This window comes from Dama dama, chromosome 2 (assembly GCF_033118175.1).
Source record: "Dama dama isolate Ldn47 chromosome 2, ASM3311817v1, whole genome shotgun sequence".
NCBI lineage: Eukaryota > Metazoa > Chordata > Mammalia > Artiodactyla > Cervidae > Dama > Dama dama.
Genome location: NC_083682.1, coordinates 26,421,801 through 26,437,112, shown reverse-complemented (window position 1 = coordinate 26,437,112; position 15,312 = coordinate 26,421,801). Strand labels below are relative to the sequence as shown.

Genomic DNA, 15,312 nt, shown 5'->3' with positions numbered 1-15,312 from the left:
GGCCATGATCTAACATTTTCCTGGTTTTCCTGCTGATTTTTTGGTTGGGTTGATGTAAGTGAAGTCGCTCAGTTGTGTCCGACTCTTTGCAACCCCACGGACTGTAGCTTACTGGGCTCTTCTATCCATGGGATTTTCCAGGCAAGAGTACTGGAATGGGTTGCCATTTCCTTCTCCAGAGGATCTTCCCGACCCAGGGATCGAACCCAGGCCTCCCACATTGTAGGCAGACGCTTTACCATCTGAGCCACCAAGCAAGTCGGTTTAATGGAAAAACACTACATTTCTGATATACAATTGGTAAACTAATAATAAGCAGAAAGTAGTAAACCCACTTTCAGTAACTCTACAAAACTTAAAAATTTATTTTATTTTTTATTTTTTTATTTGGCCTCACCACATGGCATGTGGAATCTTAGTTCCCCAACAGAGGACTGAACACGGGCACATGGCAGTGAATGCACCGCGTTCTAACCACTGGACTGCCAGGGAATCCCCACAAAACTTTACTTTTATTAGTGATAACAGCAGAAAATTAGCACCTCTAAAGTACTGTGGAATTACTTGGTGGTTAGGAGAGTGAATACTTAAGTTATTGGCTGACTATGTTTTATAAAGGCCATGCCAGTATATATAAAGTAAAACATAAACTGAACCAAGATTCCTGTAAAAATAAAGTGTGGTCCCTTCATGCTTATATAGTCTTCAATAGTCTGTTTCTCATAATTCAGTTATTCTTTCTTAAATCTTTACACTATTAATTGCTTAGTAAATCTTTCATTAAGAAAAACATAAAACTTTTGTTTGCAATAAAAGAATGAGCATCTAGATGACTGATGATATTCATCAAAGCATGCTCAAATATACAAAATAGGTTAGATCACTTCATGTTACTTATTTCTGTCTTTTCCTACCTTTTTGATTCTGTTGATAAGTAACATTCAATAGCACCACTGATGCAGCTGAATGCTGACCTCTCTTTAATACACCCCTAGAAAATCTGAGTGCTAAAAGCAGCTATATAAAAATATGGAAAGAGATAAACTTATGTGTCTCTACTTTATCCCTCCGATGATGGAAAATAGCTCTGCCACTGTTTCAGCTATAACCTCTTTATTCACAAGGCTGTAAGTTCTTAACGAATTTCATCGAGAATTCAATTTAAATGTATTAAGCTGCTGTCAGTCCTTCAGTAAGATCAATGAACACCACTCAGGGAGGTATGGAAACAGTTTTCTGAATCTTCCCTGAAACAACTTCAAGGCAAGAATGAGATTCAATAAAATGCACTTTAGTAAAGAAACAACAAGGGACAGTGAATAGAACATGAATACTAGAGTCTGGCAGATCTGTGTTTAGAAAAACAAGTTCAAGGCTTGGATATTTAAATGTACCATCCAGGACATCTATGTTTCTAAAATCTCAACGGGCTGTTGTGACAACTATATGTAATACAATAAATAAAGGTAGACTGTATTATTTGGCAACTAGTAGACAAATAGTAGATAATATTAGTTTTTAGTCATTAAGTATAGTTGTCATTAAAAAAAAACCCACTCCAATTATTGAAAGCCAATTATTACAGGGTAAAATATATCTAAAACATTCTAGCCACATTCATGTCACAGATCAGAAACATATCTTGAAATGGTCGCAGAAAATACAGTGATAAATTGAGAGCATTTTGCAAAAGAAAGGCAATCCACTTAAATGCTATTATAAAAAGAACTCAATTGTACTGGAGAATTTTCTGTGTGCTTTCTGTTTTGGTCTTACTGATTTTTACTGCCAAGTAATTTCACAGAACATGAATGGGCAGAAAGCATATGTATGCTCAAGTGCTTTATAATATCAGTTCAAAATGTATCCTCCTTTTCATCTACTTTTATATAGCAGTTTTATCAACTATACTTGGACCACAGAAATGACTTACTAATTCTAAAGCTTTGAGAAACGGAAGGTCCAGGGACCTTCAACTATGCTATCAACAGATGCTATTCAACTCAGTTTTAATGATTCAATGCAACAAACATGTATTATGTTCTATCTATATTCCACGAGCTGTAGAGCTCAGTAAAGAGCCAAAGATGAGCAAAACATAATCCTGAGGACACTCTATGTGTATACAACTGTTTACAGCAGAAAGTCTATGAAACACAATCTCACTGAGTATGCAGACAATATGAGTAAAAGTTCACCATGGATATGAAAAGGAAGCCTTCCACATTTATTGGGATCTATTTAAAAATACTGACTGGTATGCGGTACTTTATAAATTTAACAGAAACCAATATTTAAATATTCTTGTTAAAACACAGAGAAGACAGGTTTATACATTTACTGAAATCATGGAAAATTTGCTACCAAAGTGAATGATTTCCAACCTAGTATGAAACATTGTTTCGGGGAAAAACAACAACTAAATGTCATAAAAACAAACAAACAAACCAAAACACTCACGTGTTCACGAGAATACCATTAACTTGGGAGTCCTGCATATCTTATATTAATATAATGTTCTACTATCAACAGTACACTGAACAAATGTCTTAAAGCTTCCTCTAATGGAAATATCTTTCATCTCTATTGGGAACTTTCTCAGTCATGCATAGTTTATTTGAAATCCAAAGGTTCATTTGGTTCTGCCAGACTAAAATTAGACTACTTTGAATTTTATACTCACCCGATCCTCCTTTTGCCAAGTATTTGTTCTTTGCATAAAGGACAGAATCTAACATAGACTCAAAGAGAAGAAAATAGCCCTATATAAATAAAAAGGAAAAAGTGGTTTTCAGAAATGTGCAATATCATCATAAGCAGATAACTTTAAATATCTAGGCTACTATTTTAGCAAAAAATATTTTTTTTTTTGTCTCTACCATGTAATAGTCTTCAAAGTTTGAAATTACTTTTCGCAGGAAATTCTCCATGTAATAATTAAATCAAGCCAGGGTACAAAGTGGATCCAGAATGTTTATTACAGTAGAATGTAATGAACCTTCTCCACCTGTGCTTCCACTTTCTAGACTATTGTTTCTTCCCCATTAAAAGGAAAGTTTCACACAGAAATTGCTAATGTATTGTATAACTTCCTGGAATACTGCAGTATGAATCCGCAACCAGTTGTTCTATTTGCCCCCAGAGGACATTTTTGATTGTCACAACTATTTGGGAGGTAAACGTCCTTTACTGGTAAACACCTTCTACTGGCATAGGATGGCCCCCCAAACAAATGTATGTCTGATCTCAAACGTCTATAGGGGTAAGACTGAGAAACTGGTCTAGAATATCTTTTCCCAAAGTTATTTTCTGCCCAAAGACATTCTCTTTGAAGAGTTTTTTAAAAAAAAAAAAAGAGGGGAGGGGACTAAAGAGGTGAGGAAGATCAGATTCTCTATCCTCCTCGGAGAGATTCATAATGCACAACAGCACATTAACAAGTTCTGAAAAGTGTTACAGTGAAGAGTACGGCTGAATATATTTTAAATAAGTATTGCCCACTTTTTGACTAGAGACCTTTCTTTTCCTATGTAACATGTATCAACATCTCACACGACTCAGCAGAGTTGTTGTTCAGCAGTCTGAAACACACTGCGTGAAACTTGGCCCCAGTACACTCCAGATTCTGGAGAACACCACTGACTCCTTCACCAAGAAAGGATAATCACAGCACAAATGAAAAAATAACTCACCACCACAGTAAGTCCCCTACATGTGAACCAGTTGCATTCTGAGAGCACGGCTTTAAGTCCAGTTTGTAAATCCAACAGAGTTAGCCTAAGTAACAAGCTAACACAACTGGCTATATAGTACTGTAACAGGTTTATAGTACATTTCATACAAATAAAACATAAAAAACAAAAAATTAAGAAAACATTTCTACTCTTACGGTAAAGCAACCTGAAAAGTACAGTAGTACAGTGTAATAGCTGGGCACATTTGAATCTTTCAGAGTTCGCTACTTGAAGGTTTGTATGTAGGGGACTTACTGTATCGGTGTCACATACACAGCACATTCTAGTAGTATGCTACACAGTTTATTATAGAAATGATAAAGTAATTATAAGTGAGAGATCAAAGCCAGTTTCTATTAGTCTTCTTCTGGGGCCCATCTCCCAATAGCCCTGAAAAGTAGGGAAAGTTAAGTCTTCAGTACAGTACTTATTAGCATACAGTAAACCCTATTATTGCTAAAGGTGAATGAATAAGAGTGTTACCCTCATGTCAGCATTGTGAAACAAAACTGTTTTCATTCATTTGTTCTGTGCACAAATTAAGGGTCTAACAACACAATGAACGTTTCAAAGGTTTCTCTACTAACAGAAAAACCTGCAAAACTAGAGATGGGTAATTTTCCCAAGAGATTAACAGCAAATTTAAATTTACAGAAAATACAGCTCTCATTCTGAATCACTTATAACGGAACCTAATTAAATTGCTGCTAGCAACTCTACACTGGCATTTATCTTTTCCCTCCAACTCACTAATTTATTGATAAGAAAATAACTGCCTACAAAACACAGACTTAGCAACAAATCTTGTATTAATGTGTTTACTTAGGAAAATTAAGGATTTGGACTTCCCTAGTGGCTCAGACAGTAAAGATCTGCCTGCAATGCAGGAGACCCAGGTTCAATCCCTGGGTCCAGAAGATCCCCTGGAGAAGGAAATGGCAACCCACTGCAGTATTCTTGCCTGGGAAATCTCATGGACAGAGGAGCCTGGTGGGCTACAGCCCATGGGGTCTCAAAGAGTTGTACACAACCGAGTATGCATGCATACATGCATGATAACAAAAGTGACAATAACAATGGTATTTTATATCACAGTGCTGTTGCAAGACCTAAATATGTTAATAAATGCAAAAGGGTTTACAGCAGTAAATCTTATCAGTTTAACTAAAAAAAAAAAAAAAAAAAAATAAGTACTTAAAAATATATTTGTAAAGGCTACTGAGATTTTTTAAATTATGTTTAATACATTAGAGAAGGAAGGTTTACCAGATTCTTCAGAATCATATAGTATTTATTTAGTGAATGGTCCTTTATTAAAAATCCTTGAGTCAGAACTAAAATTCCTTTTCTTTTTTCCCCAGGAGTCACTTTTTTCCAGATTATCCAAGACTATGTATATGTGTGTGCATACAAAAAATAAAAAGACCCTTCTTTAAAATGTTTGAAATTTCTTTAAAATTCATAAACACAATTTTAAACCCAATCAAAATAATCTGATCAGGCTGGCAAAATTAGTGCCAATTCCAACTTCAAGGTTCTCAGAGAGATTTTTTCCCTCTGGGTTAAAAATGTCAATTTTTCTTAATCCTCTGAAGTTTGGTATTTATACTAAAAAATTTCCTATATGTCTACTTCCATTCAAAATAAAAAATACCAATAAGCCCTTTTCCACATACCCCATAATGATTACCCAGAACCATGATCGAACAATATTAGAGAGCACTTCTGAGGTTCTAACTATTTAAACAATGTGATTTTCATATCAGAGAAATCAGTACTAGCAAGGTTAAGTGACTTATTTTACGATATGTAGCTGGAAAAATAACTCTGGACAATCTTCAGATCCCATCATAAACACTGGCTTTAAGATTCAATTCCAAATGCTGCTAACCAAACTCAACCTGAGATAGAGGGGCAGGCAAACAAAAGGAGGATCATCATCCCTGGATGCACGAACATCACTTCCTAGATGCCATGCATTATGTCACAAATTTCAGAGTGAGCCAACATTATTAGGTAGGAAAATTTCTGAAAGCAAATAATCAAATGCTTTTGTTGATACATTTAGCACAGTGCCTGGCACAGAGTTAACACATAAAACCTATTAAAGAGTATTGGCAGAAGTCATATGGGGTCTGCTACTATGGGATGGAACTGGGCTAAAATGGTAGAAGCAGAAGGTTTTTTTCTTTCCCCATTCCTTTCTCCCCCTCCTTTTTCACTCTTCATTGGTGTATAATTAAAAACAATACTTTAAAGCTATTTCTTTAACTTTGGTTTTTAAAAATAACTTTGTTTATTTTGGTTGTGCTAGATGTTCACTGCTGCACTTTTCCCTAGTTACAGCAAGCAGGGTCCACTCTCTAGCTGTGCTGCACAGTCTCACTGAGGCGGCTTCTGTTACAGAGCGTGGGCTGTGGTGGGGACTGGGCTTCAGTACTTTCAGGTCCCGGGCTCTAGAGCACAGGCTCAACAGTTGTGGCAAACGGGCCTAACTGCTCTGTGGCATGTGGGATCTTCCCAAAACAGGGATCAAACTTGTCTCTCCAGCGCTGGCAGGCGAACTCCTCACCACTGAGCCACCAGGAAAAACCCTGTATCTATTTCTGGTGATACCTTTTTTCCTTTCTGTAGCAAGATATTTGAATGGACATGAACTTGGGCAAACTCCAGGAGATAGTGAGGGACAGGGAAGCCTGGCTTGTTGCAGTCCATGGGGTCACAAAGAATTGGACAGGAATTGGCAACTGAACAACAAGTAAGATATTTCTAGTATAAGTATACGACAAGGGCTCTATTCTGTCAAAGTACTTTTCTAAACTTTACGGTAAAGATCAACTAAACTAGCAAATCAGTAGAATAGCATTTCTTCAAAACAACCATGGATTACCCATGTTCATATTGAGCCTGTCTACTAAATATGCCACATTATTATTATTATGGTCTAACTGTGCAGCTAGAAGGCTCTTAGCTCCCCTATCAGGGATCAAACTTGGGCCCTGGCAGTGAAAACGCTGAGTCCTAACCACTGGCGTACGTGCATGTTCAGTCGGGTCTGACTCTGCAAACCCATGGACTGTTCAGTCCACAAGACTCCTCAGGACATGGGATTATCCTGGCAGGAATACTGGACTGGGTTGCCACTTCCCCCTCCAGGGAAATCTGCCTGACCCAGAGATTAACTTGTGTCTCGTGCACTGGCAGGCGGATTCTTTACCACTGAGCCACCTGGGAAGCCCCTCTAACCACTGGACCACCAGGGAAAACTCAAGTCACATTATTTAATACTTGATGAAGACTGACAATTTCACTAGTCATTTATTTCACTTAGTATCTGGATATCTGTTCACCTACTACCTCCTCAAAAAGGATTTTCTGGATTCTCCATATTAAATATCTTCTTTCCCCACCAAACTCCATCTCTTTATTCTGCTTTATACTCCATCATGGCACTTTAATGAAAACTGGTTAAAGTGCTGTTTTGCTTTCTAAAATTAATTTTCAAATATTAACAGTGGTAAATATCATCACAGTAATATTAAGTGTCCTTTATGGAATATCTTATTTAATTCGTCCCTAAAGCACATATTATTTTCATTCAGCTGACAAGGAAACTAAGCCTTAGAAATGTTACATAATCTAAAATCATAAGACTTAAAAAAAACAGCTCACAGTTAAAGAAACAGTTGAATGAGTCAGAATTTGAACCCTGGTCTATCCGTCTATAGAGGCCAAGTTCTAAGTAACTATTCTATGTTGCTTCTTATTGATTTACCTCAGTAAAAATAAGACTTGGTATTCATATTATATTATGGGGCTTCCCAGATGGCTCAGTGGTAAAGAATCCCCCTACCAATATAGGAGATGCAGGTTTGATCCCTGGGTCAGGAAGATCCCCTGGAGTAGGAAATGGCAACACTGTCCAGTATTCTTGCCTGGAAAATCCCATGGACATAGAAGCTCAGTGGGCTACAGTCCATGGGGTTGCAAAGAGTCAGACATGACTTATTACACACATTTGTATTATATTATACCACGTTTGTAATTAAGGACTCAAGTGTTCTGAAATAAAAAAATACCCAGCACATATTAAACAGGATTAGGTTTACAACAGGTACCTGATTGATAATATTTCAGAGTGAAAGCTTAGTTGGCAACTGGCTGTTAGCCAGCATTCACTGTGAAAAATACTACTTTAGAAAATCCATGAATATACTATATGTAGAAACAAAACTTAGTATTTGTGAGATAAATTAAAATGTCTAGTTAAGTATATTAGCAGATGAAAAGATTCATATATGGACTGCTCGCAGTTATTGTCCTTTCTCTCAACTTTCCACTTTGCTAAACTTCATTTTACTATAGGCTCCCTATGTGACAGAATGGGCTTTAATTTCCTGGGAATTGTCCTTGGTTCTGAACCAAGTCATTTATTACTGATATCAGAAGGCTTTGCTCCAAATGCCCTGCTTGTCTGCAGTGTGATTCAGACTGTAATTTCACAGGCTGCTGCCTCACCTGTAGGGGTGCCATCTGGAAGAGAATTATACTCCGCACTTTCTCCCATGATGCTCATGGAGCACTCTTCTTCCCAAATTGACATTCATTTGTTAAAATTAAAATTTGCATTTACACTTCAAAAATTAATTACTACAAAAGGAACACACTGGGTCAAATCTGGAACTAAAAGAGTCATTAACATTATTCATTGAAATAGGAACCTTATTTTAAAATGCCTGTCCATGATATCTATTCTTGGAATAGACAAATTAATGATAAAAAGAAAGTTGTGATAGCTTCAGAATAAGGTGCTTCTGCTGACTCATTTTTTTTTTCTTCAGTTCAAATAACTGAATTACTGATACACTCTTAGGCAGAATTAACCAGTTTAAAAAGTGGGGCCATGGGAAAGCAAAAATAAAACAAAGAGCTAATCTGTAGAAAGTCTAGTAACAAATAGGCAATAATATGGATTTATTTAAAGATAAAAAGATTATTCTAAATATTAAACAAGCCGCCTATAAAATCTAATTCCAAATTCTTTTTCATATTCTTTTCCATTACAGATTATTACAAGATACTGAATATAGTCCCTTGTGTTACGGGCTTCTGAGGTAGCTCAGTGGTAAAGAATACTCCTGTCAATACTGGAGATGCAGGTTCAATCTCTCGGTCAGAAAGACCCCTGGAGGAGAAAATGAATGCATTCCAGTATTCCTGCCTGCAAAATCCCATGGCAGAGGAGCCTGGCGGACTACAGTCTATAGGGCTGCAAGGAGTCTGACACGCCTGGGCATGTGCATGGACATACCGTGTGTTATACAGGAGGTCCTTGTGGTGTATCTATTTTACATACAGCAATGTGTGTATGCCAATCCAAAACTCCCTATTTATCACATTCCCCCTTTCCCCTCTGGTAACCGTAAGTTTGTTTTCTATATCTATGAGTCGTTTCTGTTTTGTAAATAAGTTCACTTCCCCTATTTCTTTTAGACTGCACATATAAATATCATGATTAGCTGTCTTTATCTGACTTACTTCAGTTACTATGATAATCTCCAGGTTCATTCATGCTGTTGCAAATAGCATTATTTCATTCATTTTTATGGCTAATATCCCACTGTGTATACACATACACACACACACAGTTTCTGCTTTTTCCATTTATCTGTCAATGGACATTTAGGTTGCTTCCATGACATGGCTATTATAAATAGTGCTGCTATAAACACTGGGGTACACGTATCTTTTCAAATTAGAATTTTCTCCAGATTTATAAGCCCGAGAGTAGAATGGCTAGATAGTATGGTAACCCTATTTTTAGTTTCCTAAGGAATTTTCATACTCTTCTCTAGGGCTGCACCAATTTCATTCCCACCAACAGTGTAGGAGGGTTCCTTTTTCTCCATATCCTCTCCAGTATTTATTATTTATAGGCTTTTTAATAATGGCTTCACTGTAGTTATGATTTTCATTTCTCTAATAATTAGTGATACTGAGCATTTTTTCATGTGCCTGCTGGCCACTTGTATGTCTTCTTTGGAGAAAGATGTATGTGTATTTCTGAAACAATATTCCCAATTCCCCACAGTGATTGAAAAAAATAATTTAAACTGGATATTCTACTTACAAAACAATCACTTGATAGCACTTTTAAAAAGAGAATTATTGATATATTAAGTTACATTTCTATAACAGCACAGTCATACAATATTCTTAAGTTATAGATATTTCAGACTACAGGAAAGATGAACTCTATTAATAGTATGATTCAAGGCTTGAACAAGATCACATTCTGTTTCCTGCAAAAATGCATTTTAGGAGCTACTGATCCTCTGAGTACAACATATATACCAGAAGAAAAAAAAACAGACATCTAGTTAGATGCATCAGTAAGCTGGTCGTCACCTTGAGAGTCATTTGCTAAAGCTATTATAAAGTGAATAAACATTGGGAAACAGGAGATAAAACCTATCGTCCAGCCAAAGTGAGGAATAGAAGAGGAAATGATCCTAAATAACAAAACAGAGACAACCAAATATATCTGCAGAGTAAATATAAACTTAAAATCTCATCTGCTGCCACCTTGCCCCCTCCCTGCCAACCCAGTTTAGAACCACGGTCAAACACATATCTCCTCCCCACCCCAACACTGTTTCCAATATTCTTAACATAAGCTAGTCCTCTTGTGAATTCACCATGCTAATTTACAATGTCCAGGTGGCAGGAAAAACTTCAATCATTTAAAAGTAATTCTGCAACATACTTTGTTGGTAAAACTGAAAAAACAGGAACTCTCATACTACTGGCAAGAAGGCAGAATGGTAAGGTAAGTGCTAAGAAGAATTTGGTAAAAATTGTTAATACTGCATATGCATTAAGTCTTTGACCCATCAATCCCACCTCCAGGAACACGAAATAAAATGAATAATGTATAAGAATACACAATACATTATTATTTGTAACAGCAGAAGAATGATAGACATTTTCATGAATATTAGTTATTTACATTACATTTATCTAGACAATGGAATATTAACCAGCCATAGAAAAGAATGAGGAGTATTTCTCCATGATATAGAATGATGGTCAAGATATAATTTTAAATTAAAAAACACAAAGCATAGAACAATACATAGAGTATGTTAACTCTGCATAACACAAGGGTAAAAATGTAAACATATACATATCTAATATTTTAATAATAAGCCAAAAGCTAAAAATGAAACAAAAATTTATCTATTAACTAATGGACAGAAGAATGGAATCACTGAACTTTTTTGTAATTAAAACATAAATTTAAACTAAAAAGAGAAAAAAGAAGCAATTCTTTCAAACTGAAGAGAAAGAAAACAAATACATCTGAAGGTATGTCAAGTTGGTTACATAACCAAAGGAAACTAATTACTTCAAATAACTTTGTGTGTGTATGCTCAGTTGTGTCTGACTCTTTGTGACTCCACAGATTGTACCTCGCCAGTCTCCTCTGTACATGAAATTTTCCAGGCAAGAATACTGGAGCAGGCTGCCATTTTCTACTCCAGGGATTGAACCCGTATCTCTTGCATCTCCTGCACTAGCAGGCAGATTCTTTACCACTGCATCACCTGGAAAGTCCCCCTCAAGTTAACTCTAAAACACAGTATTTAGACTATATATTTCTCATGAGATATATATTCTAGGACAAAAAAATATATATAAGGAAATCATAAATGAAGTTATAAAACTTAATTTACAAATTTTGTTACTAGTAAAATTCATGTAAAAATTTTATATTAGAACAAATAAGCAATTTTTATTTTAAGAATCAAGATTTTTCTACAAAGAGATACAGTATAAAGTTAAAGAATTAAAAATTCCGTAATCTTAAATTGGAAATATCAGTGTAAACTCATGGCTTTTTAACACTAAAAAAATAGCTATATCTGTCTACTAAGAATAACATACAACCAGTGACAGTCCAGTAGTAATGAGCATTCCTAGAACCGAGACTGTGACCTCTAGATACTGTTTTCCAATGAAAGAATCAGGATTCTTTGGCTCCTTCCAAGTTTAGGCAGTATAAAGTGACTGTAAAGAGGTTTATACTATCAGAAAGTATAATCTGGATTATAAACATACATTTTTTTCTTTTCATCATTATACCGAGGATAACTAGAAATTGTTAAAGGCATCTAAGAGGTTAATGCAAATGCTTATCATTAGCTAAACATGGGCCAATTCAAAAATCAAAATAATAATTACAATGGTTCAAAACACATCAAATATGAGTTCATAATGACACTACAAAAAAAAAAACCTCCAAAAATCCCTTTAGAAAATGCTGCAGAACAATTCATTATTCTAAAAATGTTACATAGAAAATATCCAGCATCTATCGCCCTTTCAACTATAAACTATACTTCATAACCAAGTATTTGATGAGAGAAAGTACTTAGTAACAAATAAAGAATAAATGATAGAATATCACAAATTTGTAACTTCTAATTAATGAATCTAAGAAATCATTTTCAATGAATACTAAAATCTTTAAGTCAAACACTGATAGGGAACTTTTTTCCTGTTTTGAATTCCAACTAAGATCCTGAGAACAGAAAAAGGGAGGAAAGGAAGGGGTGAGTGTTCCACCATGACAACCCCACATGGAGTAGAGAAAAACGTTGTGACGGGGAAAGTGGTTACCTCTGAGTACTAAATCCGTGACTAGTTTGTATGATCCAGTTTTATAAAAACTGAAGAATTAAAACAAATCCAATTAAAAAATGGGCAGAAGACCCGAATAGATATTTTTCCAAATAAGACATACAGATGGCTAACAAGCACAAGAAAAGATGTTAAATAATGCTAATTATTAAGAGAAATGCAAATCAAAACCACAATGAAATAAATGTCACTCACATCTGTTACAATGGCTATCATCAAAAAGTATACAAATAACAAATGCTGAAGAGGATGTGAAGAAAAGGGAACACTGTTATTGGGAATGTACATTGGTGCAGCCATTATACAAAACAGACTGGAGGTTCCTTAAAAAATTAAAAACAGAACTACCATAAGATCCAGCAATTCCACTCCTGGGTGTATATCTGGAAAAAACAGACACAGTAATTGAACAGGATACATGTACCCCAATGTTCATAGCAGCACTATTTGTAATATTTCAGATATAGATAGTGAAGGACAGGGAAGCCTGGAGTGTTGCAGTTTATGGGGTTGCAAAAATCAGACATGACTTAGAGACTGAACAATAAGACAAAGAAGCAACTCAAGTGCCCAGCACTAGATGATTGGCCTAGGAAGATGTCAAACACACACACATGAATATTCAATTCAGTTCAGTTCAGTCGCTCAGTTGTGTCCAACTCTTTGTGACCCCATGAATCGCAGCATGCCAGGCCGCCCTGTCCATCACAAACTCCCAGAGTTATACAAACTCATGCTCACCGAGTCGGTGATGCCATCCAGCATATCTCATCCTCTGTCGTCCCCTTCTCCTCCTGCCCCCAATCCCTCCCAGCATCAGGGTCTTTTCCAATGAGTCAGTTCTTCACATCAGGTGGCCAAAGTATTAAGAGTTTCAGCTTCAGCATCAGTCCCTCCAATGAACACCGAGGACTGATCTCCTTTAGGATGGACTGGTTGGATCTCCCTGCAGTCCAAGAGACTCTCAAGAGTATTCTCCAACACCATAGTTCAAAAGCATCAATTTTTCGGCACTCAGCTTGCTTCACGGTCCAACTCTCACATCCATACATGACCATTGGAAAAACCATAGCCTTGACCAGACGGACCTTTGTTAGCAAAGTAATACTCAGCCATAAAAAATAATGAAACACTGCCATTTGCAGCAATGTGAACAAACCTAGAGAACTTTATGCTTAGCGAAATGTCAGAGAAAGACAAATCCTATACAATATCACCTATCAGTGGAACCTAAAAAATCGCACAAATGAATGTATATGCACAACAGAAATAGACTCACAAACTTGTGATCACCAAAGGGGAGAGAAAAAGGAGAAGGGACAAATTAGAGGAACAGACTAACAGATACAAATTGTGTTAGTCACTCAGTCAAGTCTGACTCTTTGTGACCCCATGAACTGTAGCCCGCCAGGCTCCTCTGTCCGTGGGTTCTCCAGGCAAGAATACTGGAGTGGGTAGCCATTTCCTTCTCCAGGGGATCTTCCTGAACCAGGGATCGAACTCAGGTCTCCTGCACTGGCAGGCAAATTCTCTACTGTATGAGCCACCAGATACATAAACAACAAGGAAATACTACATAACAGATGAATTATACCCATTACCTTATAATAACCTGTAATGGAATATAATCTGCAAAAATCATGAATCACCATGCCGAAAGTAACACAATATTGCAAATAACACACATATTGTAAATAGCATAATACTGTAAATCAAACTATCCTTCAGTTAAAAAAAATCTAGAGAAGAGGATATAAAAAACAATGGATGAGTTTAACAGATTGTGAAAAATAACTTCAGAAAAAAACAGGTGGACTGAAAAATTATCCAGAGTGCAGTTCAGAAAGCCAAAACATTAGAAAATATGAAAGAGGTGAAGAGGCATGGAAAATGGAGAAGTCTAATAAATATACAATGGTAATTTTAGAAAGGTTTATTAAAACAAGATACAAAAAACTCAAACCATAAAGAAGTTTGATAAATCTGATACACAAAGTTAAGAATGTCTATTCACCAAATTACACCAAAAAAAGAGAGAAATGACAAACCACACACTGCCAACAAATATAACTGAGAGAGAATAACGTACCTGTCAAGACAGGCTAGGCTACAGGGAAGTCACAGGGCCACATCTAACTTCAAAGGAGACAGAAAGAAACATTCTATTATGTGCCTCAAAACAAAGAGAAGCAAAAGATATGACAGTAGGCTGAGTAACAGATTGATAATTGTAATAGATAAGAAACTCAGAAAATAAAAAGACAAAAGTCACAAACAGAATGATAAGCAAAAGAAATGAACAGAAATTTTATAGAAGACAATGCTGAAATGAGCTACAAGCTCATTTAAAACTGTTGTAGTTTTGATTTCCATTTATCTAATAATGAGCAATCTTGAGCATCTTTTCATGTGTTTATTAGCCATCTGAATGTCTTCTTCAGAGAAATGTCTGTTGAGGTCTTCTGCCCATTTTTTGATTGGGTTGTTTGTTTTTTTGATACTGAGCTACATGAGCTTCTTATATATTTTGGAGATTAATCCTTTGTCAACTGCTTCATTTGCAATTATATCCTCCCATTCTGAGGGCTGCCTTTTTATCTTGTTTTTTGCCTTCCTTTGCTGCAAATTTTTTTAAGAAGTAAAACTCTGTTTGCAGATGACATGATGCTATACAGAGAAAACCCTAAATATACTATCAGAAAACTACTAGAGCTAATCAGTGAATACAGTAAAGTCCCAGGATACAAAATCAGTACATAAAAATCCTTTGCATTCCTAGACACTAACAATGAAAAATCAGAAAGAGAAATTAAGGAAATCAACCCACTCATCACTGCAACAACCAAAAAAAGATACCTAGGAGAAGAGCTGGACT

The 15,312-nt window shown here is 36.0% G+C and overlaps 1 protein-coding gene across 1 annotated transcript in view; it reads right to left on the bottom strand.

The window, feature by feature from the left end:
- PRMT3 (protein arginine methyltransferase 3) overlaps nucleotides 1-15,312 on the bottom strand; it is a 130,809-nt gene that overhangs the window by 67,378 nt on the left and 48,119 nt on the right. Inside the window, exon 11 of the mRNA XM_061167997.1 lies at nucleotides 2,684-2,762. Within this exon, the coding sequence (XP_061023980.1) occupies nucleotides 2,684-2,762 (79 nt within the window). The remainder of the gene's footprint in view (nucleotides 1-2,683; nucleotides 2,763-15,312) is intronic.